Source organism: Pteropus alecto, unplaced genomic scaffold (assembly GCF_000325575.1).
Source record: "Pteropus alecto unplaced genomic scaffold, ASM32557v1 scaffold398, whole genome shotgun sequence".
NCBI lineage: Eukaryota > Metazoa > Chordata > Mammalia > Chiroptera > Pteropodidae > Pteropus > Pteropus alecto.
In genome coordinates this window covers 1,723,115-1,731,612 of record NW_006442497.1, presented here as the reverse complement: position 1 = coordinate 1,731,612, position 8,498 = coordinate 1,723,115, and the positions used below count along the sequence as shown (strand labels likewise).

General features: G+C 48.3%; 1 protein-coding gene across 1 annotated transcript in view; it reads left to right on the top strand.

The window, feature by feature from the left end:
* The first annotated feature begins 998 nt into the window (after nt 1–998).
* WSCD1 (WSC domain containing 1) overlaps nt 999–8,498 on the top strand; it is a 33,151-nt gene continuing 25,651 nt past the window's right edge. The window contains exons 1-2 of the mRNA XM_025040189.1: nt 999–1,706; nt 8,085–8,199. Coding sequence (XP_024895957.1) covers nt 1,277–1,706; nt 8,085–8,199 — 545 coding nt within the window. The 5' untranslated portion in view covers nt 999–1,276. The remainder of the gene's footprint in view (nt 1,707–8,084; nt 8,200–8,498) is intronic.

The following is an 8,498-nucleotide window of genomic DNA, read 5'->3' as shown; positions in this document are numbered from 1 at the left end:
TTGTGCTAAGAGCCTTCCTCATGCAACAACCCAGCTCGAGGCAGCTGCAGAATGCTCTGCCAACCCCTAACAGCACACTTCAGAGGCGCCGCCAGTGGGAACCAAAGCTCAGTGTGAGAACTAAGTCTTGGAGAGTGGAGGGCCACCCTGGAAGGCTGCCCTGGAAGCCCTTCCTTCTCCACACCAGGTGCCCCGGCCTCCATTCTTAGGTACAAGGCCCCAGCGTTGTCCTGTTCCTTTGGCCTGTAGCCTTCAGGAAGCCCGGCAGGCTATGCAATTCCTCTCTTTCCCCTTTCCCCTCTCTTGTGTTAAAGCCAACCAACCTCTGCAGAAGCAATTTCTAAAACACAGCTTGCATTCCCAGTGCACCCCTAGGAGTCAGCAGATTGCAAGCTGGTATTGAGCACCTGTTGTATACACATGCCTTCAGCTAGGTACACTGTGGTAGTGTCTCATTGCAGGCTGAGCTGTGTAGTAGTTCAGAGTACAGGTTCTCAATACAGACTGCTCCAAACTTTGGCTCCTCTGTTTCCCAACTGTGTGATTTCGGGAAAGTTTCTTTGCCTCCTTTTGCTACAGTTTTTTCATCTGTAAAATGAAGATATTATAGTATCTACCTCACTGGATTGGTGGGAGGATTAAGATAATACATAAAGCATTTAGCTGAGTGCCTGACACAAAGTAAGATTCAGCACAGCTGCTGCTTTTCCTCTTCCATATTGCTATCATTATTGGATCTTCACTACTGCTCAGGGGTCAGTGTCATTCTCATTTTATAGGTAAGGAAGCTAAGGCCCAGCAAAATTAAGTAACTTGCCTGATATCACAGCCGGCCAGTGGCAGAGCTGGGATTTGAACCGAGCTCTCTGGCCAGTGCTCTTTTGACACACCCAGCCCCTTTGGTAGATAGAACCCAGCGGCGTGGGGCTCCTGACCCTGGAGCAGTGGGAGTGCTGTACCCTCCTATTGCATCTAAGTGCTCTTTCTCTGCTTTTCCAGATTTCTGAGCCTGGAGATGAGGGCTGGTAGAGCTCAGGTATGGCAAAAGTTGTGACACTTGGGCAGAAGCTGCAGCTGCAGAACCTGGTGGCTGGAGATAAGTGATGGTACCATTTAAGCACCTGCTGGAAACAGGGCAGGAGGAACAGTAACCCACGGACAGTACAGGCTGGTGCCAAGATGCGGAGATGACGCCTCCAGAGGCCCCGGCCTCCCTCCTGCCCGGGTGCTAGGAGCCATCCCCGGGCTCTGGCTAGGAGCCCTGCTCCCCAGGGGCATGGCCAAACCTTTCTTCCGACTCCAGAAGTTTCTCCGCCGAACACAGTTCTTGCTGTTCTTCCTCACAGCTGCCTACTTGATGACCGGCAGCCTATTGCTGCTGCAGCGGGCCCGAGTGGCCCTGCCTCAGGGTCCCCGGGCTCCCGGCTCCTTGCAGGCCTTACCCGTGGCTGCCATGGCACTAGGTGTGGGCCTGCTGGACAGCAGAGCCCTGCAAGGCCCTCGTGTCAGCCCAGAGCTGCTGCTCGGTGTGGACGTGCTACGGAGCCCCCTGGCCCGGCCCCGGTCTGGACCCCGCTGGCTCCGGAGCCGCAACTCAGAGCTGCGCCAGCTGCGGCGCCGCTGGTTCCACCACTTCATGGGTGACGACTCCCAGGGGCCACCTGCCCTGGGCCCTGAAGCCTCCCGGCCAGCCGCCAGCAGCCGAGGTAGGTGCTCAGCCGTGGTTCCCCTGGCATTTTTGGGAGCTGCTTCCAGGAGCCCTGCTTGCGGTCACAGGATTGATGTTCCCTTTCTCTGGCCCTTCTGGCATCCTGAGAAGTAGGCACGGCAGGTCCATTGCCTTACAGGTTCTTCCTTCCCTCCTGCTCTGCCTATACTGTGAAGCCCTTTGGAGTTTTCCGTACTCACCAGCTGGACTTCCATATGGCTCAAGGCCAGGATATGTGAGCAGGTCCCTTAGAGGTCAGGGTTTTGGGTTCAGACAATCCTGGGCTTGAATCTTGCCTTAGCATAGGCTTATTGGGTGACCTTGGACATGTCATATAATTTCCCTGGGCCCCCTGATACCTACCCAGAGTTATTGTATTAAACGTGATAATACAGAGCAGTAGTTTGCAAAGTGGGGTCCTAGACCAGCACCCTCAGCATCATAGGGGAACTTGTTGCAAGTGCAAATTCTCAGGTTCTACCAGACTTACTGAATCCTGAACTTTGGGGCAGGGGCCACAGTCTGTATAGCCACACTCCCCACATGATCCTGATACATACCTAAGCTGAGAATCCCCAGTCTAAAAGACCTAGTATATTATTTGGCATTCACTACCTGGTGACTATTATTATTTAATAAAAATAGCTAACTCATAGGGCATTTACTATGTACCTGTAGATGTGATATTACATTCCAATTTTACAGATGAAGAAACTGAGGCACAAAGAAGTTAAATAAATTCCCAAGGTTATTCTCTTAGTTTCAGGGTTATTGGAAGTAAACCCTGAAACTAAGATTCCAGTGCACACGGTATATTTGAGATGTGATCTCAAGAATACTAGTAGGGAGTGGCAAGTGCAACAGGGAAGAAAAGACAGCCAGTAAAGGCTGTCTTATGGAACAGGGGGCTTTGGGGGAGAGTAGAGTACACATTTCAGGGTAGAGCCTGGAAGCAGCAAGGCCTGGGCAACACATCGCAGGGCACTGACCAGATTCCAACATCGGGACAGCCTGGCTCCAGGATGGGGCTCTTTGCATCAAGTTATACAGACTCTGTGCAGGGCCCAGTGATGGAGCCTGCATGGGATAAGCACCCAGGAAGTGTGTCATGGCTGTTGTTGGGTAGTAACTGAACTCAGTCAGCATCTCAGCATCTCTATCACCACCTCATTTGGTCCTGCACCCTAAATCAGTGGCCCCCAACCTTCATGGCATCAGAGACCAGTGCTCCTATGAGAATTAATGCCTAATGATCTGAGGTGGAGCTGAGGCAGTGATGATAGTGCTGGGGAGTAGCTACAAATACAGATGAAGCTTCGCTCACTTGCCTGCCCCTCACCTCCTGCTATGCGACCTGGTTCACAGACTGTGGCCCTGGGATTGGAAACCCCTACCCTAAATCACAGGAGGAATTGCTCTCAACTGTAAAAAGTGTGGTCACAGCATAGAGCACTCAGTGGCAGGATATTGAAAGAGATGAGGCAAGAAGCTCATCTTAGAGTTTGGGCTTTGGGTTCAGACTGTTCTTGGCTTGAATTTTGTCTCAGGCCTAGGTAAAGGAGGGATATGGGAGTCAGGCCTAGGAATTTGGCTTTATTCTGAGGATAATGAGAAGGTTCCAGAGGAAGAAGACCAAGCTTCCCTCGCCCAAGGCAGATGACCCTAGTAGCCAAGTAAAATGTAGACTGGAGGACTATATTCTTGTCGACGTGGAAGGAAGTTTCTTCTGAAATAATCTAGGTCAAAGCCCTCACTGTGAGATTCCTCAGCAAGGCTTTCATGTAAGAAATGAGAGAGAAATGAGGAACTGATTCTGTAGCTCATTTTATACAGGTATGATTTCTGTAAACCCTCCTCGACACACCCAGAAACTAGGTCTCTACGCACACTGCACCAGTGCAACTCATTTAGATTAAAGTGTAGATGACTGACAAGGTCAACTTGGATTTCTTGAGAGGAAGCCATATAAAAAAAACCAGGTTTGAAAACAGACCTATGTTTCTTTCTTGGCATTGCTAGTTATTGGCTCTGTGATCTTGTGCAAATGAGCTCCAATTCTTCTCTTTACTGCTCTCAATCTATACTTATTGAGTTTCTATGTATGCTACTAATTATGCACCCAAATGATTACTGTATAGCATGGCTGAAGCATGATAGAGATATGTACAAAGGGCTTTGGACTCATTAGACAGAAGTGACTAGTTCTTTATAACTTGACTTCCAGGTGACTGGCCAGCAGAGGGGAGGGCTCAGGGTCACCTAGTTATAGCCCTAGGTATAGACTATGTATGTCCAGGAGAACCAATGGATACCTCTTTAATTTAAGTCATCTCCAGTTACTTAAAAAATTAATGGAAGGGACTCCAATGAAGGCTGAAGGACTGTGGTTTGATAAATAGGACTACTGGTCATCTGTCATACACTAGTATGGTCTTATCAATTGTTAAAATATTGGAATAGTTACCCTTGGTGTACCTTCTACACTCTGGCTGTCCTCCCCAGTGATCCCCCAAACCTCCCTATGACCCAGCAAATACCTGGTACAGTGGGAATATCAGGATCCAGTTCCAGTGTTGAATGGTAGCAATTCTGAATGGTCAGTACCCTCTATAGGTCCCCCAAGATTTCAGGAAGAATTTGCATTCTGAGAGAAGCTGTGGTATCACGTGGCTGGATGTCTTCAGAGAAAGAGGGGAGAAGTGGGGCAATGGCCTGAAAACCCTCTGGGAGCCCCCTTTCCCTCTTGGGTCTCTGTGGGCCCTGCATAGCCAGATGGGCCTCACTGTGGAGAGTAGCCCACAATCCAGCCCTTGGGGCAGCTGCTGGGGCTGCAGACAAAGAGGGTGTCTCTTTGCAGAGCGGGCAGCCCGCCATCCTCCTGAAAGGGGATCCTGCAAGCCGCGGAAGCTGCAGGAGGCTCCATCAATCACTGAGCATTTCATTATACCTTGGACAACATCCATAATGGAATAAAATGTCAGTAAGTTTACTAGGGAAAAAATAGTAACTTCTCCATAGCCAGTTTGTTTTTTATTGATAGTAATTTCCAAAGACATTCCAATATCTCCAAAGCCATCATTAATAGCCTCACTGCGTGTCCATTTTGATGTGCAAATGAACAGATGTGGAGTCACAGACAATAATGCATTGCCTCCATTTCAGCCTAAAGTAATAAATCCGCCTCAGAATATGTCCCTGTGTGTTCCTCGGAAGTCCTTTTCTTTCTGTGCATTCTTGCTTGTCATGGAGTTAGAAAAGCCATTCATTATTTTTCTAGAAAAAAGAGCTCACCTCCTCCTCACAAACAGAGAGGTGGGCCATCTGCATCTCAGGCCCTTGCTACAAACTGAGATGGGGCCAGCCAGGGGTGAGCTTCCCCTCCAGACTGTTCAGTTCCAACAGATGGCAAGCTGCTGACTGGTTATCCACTCCTTATTTCCCAAAGAACCCAAGCCTGACTGCTTAAAACGATTTCTTCCTCTTTTTTATTAATGTGCTAATTATTCAGCTAATATTTACTGATCCATCATCGTGCCAGGTCCCAGGTTAGAGTCTAGGATCAGAATAGTAATAGCTGTTACTTGTTCAAACATCTGTTATGTGCCAAACATTGTTCTGTGTAGATGTACATCTGTTATCTCATTTAATTTCAGACAGGCTTATATGTATGTGATGCTATCACCATTTTAATAATAAAGACTTTGAGTTTCAGGGAAATAAAATAATTTAAAAATATTTAACATTAATAATGATATATTAACAATAAAACAATCATGAATGAGCATGTACTGCACGCTATACCTTGCATTGGACACTTTCTGTGTGTTATCTATGGAATTCTCACTACCACCGCACGAATTCCATGGGAGCATAGCCCCATTTTACAGATGGGAAAGCTGAGGCTCATGAAGGGGAGACTGCACATGCCAGATCACACAGCTAGATAGTGGTGGAACCTGGACCTGAATCTAAGTCAGCCCATCCCCAAAGGCTATTCCCCCTATTTCCCCAAGAAAAGTGTACATGCCAGTCTCAGCCTTCAAGGGTCTCAAGCCAGGCATCTTTAGAACCTTTATGTTCATTTCCCACCAACAATGATAAATGTTTAACAACCCCTGAGCTTATGTTTTGGATGTTAATTGAAAGCTGTAATAGAATTTCTTCTTCGCTGAGCAACACATGAGAGGTTTCTGAAATATTAGTTTACTTTTACTAAGTAGGTCGGTTAAGGAGAGCAATTTATCCTCACTGACCTGGCTGAAAGCTTTCTGCAGTGGTCCATTCTGGTCTTGGTAGTCCTAAGACTTTACATAAAGTGAGAGAAGTTTGCAGGGCCTGGGGGTCTGGGAGTCCTGAGTAAAGGGGTGTATTGTATGCCTGTGGACAGACACTGGGTGTGGCCATGTGTGTGCTGATGTGATCTCAGGAGGTTCATTGCCTGAAAGGGAGCAAGACCCTTTGTTAGACCCTGAGGAAGGTGACTGTTGCTCCCCCTGTGTCCCCAGTGTTCTCTAATCTGAGGTCTCTGGGTCCTTGACCACTGCTGGCATGCTGGAGAGTCTAGTCACCCGCCATCTTGGTCTCCTTCCTCTGTTGCTTTTCTTAAACTAGAGCCCAGGGAACTGCACATTGATGTAGTCAGGAGGATCATCCCCATCCTGCATTTGGGCTCTCCAGTCCTCCTCTTGTACCATCAGAGGATATCAGTATGGTTTCAGAATTATAACTCACTGTTGACAAGCAGATGTTGATGTTGACATTGTGCCTGACCAGCTAGGATGAAGGTGCGGCCCCTGCATTAACAAGCCTTAAGTCATGTTGCAGAGAGAGGACATGCAAGATATAAAAGATTTTTTTAAACAATCACAGTTAATGATAGGATTTGGGTGACAAAAAGTTTTTCAGATGCAAAATATAAGAATCCAGAGAAAGGAAAGGCCAAAGTGGGCTGGAGTGGTCAGGATTATAAGCCATCAAGGACAGGTAGGAAGCAAAGAGTAGACATGAGGGAGGGTACAGGGACACGTCCAAATGTGGGGCAGGAGAAATACATTGGGGCAGGGTAAGGCTGGTGGGGTGGACATTTTTGTTTGGTGGTTGAGGCATAGAATGTTGAAGTGATTGGCCAAGGTCAGAGAGGGAATTAAGTGTGGCATTCACAGACAGAAAAATCACTCCCTGATTCAGGCTCCAGGAATAAAGACTGGCAGACCTGCTTTTCTGAACTTCAGCTCCTGCTTTGGCCAAGTTCTTGGAAGGAATAAAAACAAGTCTCGTCCACCGCAGGTAGCTGCCAGACTGGTAGACCAGGAGATCACTCCTCACCACAAAGCCATTTGGGTGTCAGCAGGCTTTTGCAGGGCTTTGGGTGTATTACTTCCAGAGACAACCTAATTTCTGGAGGCTGCGGTATGCTGCACAGGTGCTATTTCAGACATCCAGGAGCTGAGTACAAATGTGCTCAGGAAGGTGTGTAACATCTTTAACATTGGTCCCCAGTCAGATCTCGGCACAGCTATTGTGGGTATACATTTACAGCTAGGGACCATGGGATGGTGTGTTTGCAAAATCCCAATGCACTGTTCCTTCAAAACACTGTGGTGAACATGACATTTACATGTCTCATTCACTTGTTTTGCGCTTGAGTTGTCTGTGCATCTCTGGGAGACATCTCCCTCTCTCGAGGTGACACGGGAGGGCCCCAGCGCCTCCTTCCAGGGATGTGCCAGAGATGCCTGGACTGGTGAGGGCTCAGCAGTTCCTTGGTCCTATTGAGTCCCACACAGGACAGCTCCCTTAAATGCTAACACACTACTTACCCACCTCCAGCGATGGGGGCTTGCTCTCTCCTGGGACGGCAGATTTTTTTCTTGAAATACCCCTTTCTGTTTGCAAGATCTTCTTTATATTAGCCAAGATCAGAGTTTCCACATTAATTTCTCTCCTCTGGATCACGAGGAAGTAACAGAACTTGCTTATCAGGCCATTTATGGTGGCAGGGAGGCCTCTTTGATCCTAGGAAGATGGCGAAGAACAGGGTCTATGGGAGGTGATTAAACCAGCCAGACTTGTTGAGTTGGGGTTGATGGAAGAAAGTGGTATTCAGACCAACACAAGGCTCCAGGCAGAGTGTCTGGTGTCCGGGGGTACAGTGGACCATTAACTAAGAATAGGGGTAGGAAGGGAACAAGGCACAGGTATCCAGAAGCACAGTGGGAAGGCTGGACTGCAGCCTCTTCCCCTGGGCTCCTCTGAGAGGCTCCCTTGGCCAGAAAGGGCTGGGGGCTGCCTCGGCATTTCCTAAGGGTGGTCCCACAGTTAGGACCCATCTCTCTCTCCGGAGCCTCTGAGTCTCTACTGTACTTCCTGCCTGCAGGCACATATGTTGGATGCTTCAGTGATGATGGCCAGGAGAGGACTCTGAAGGGGGCCGTATTTTTTGACTTGAGAAAGATGACCATCTCCCACTGCCAGGATGCCTGTGCTGAGAGGTAAGTGTGGGGCCCTGGACTGTTGACTCCCCTTGAAATAAGGTCAAAGGACAGTCCCCAGAAAGAGGTGATACTTTGGCTGCCAGTTGGCTGCCAGAGTATAATTAATAGAGCTCGATCTATCAGATCCCAGTTGTCTAAGGGAAAGAAAATTTATGGATGAAATAGCAGGGAGTAGTGGAAAGAGCCCTAGGCTCAGTGTTAGGAGGCCAGAGTTCTAGTCCAGCTGTACCAGGGACTCACCGTGTGACTTAGCTCTGAGTCCTTTTTCCTTTCCTGGGCCTCAGTTTACATGTATG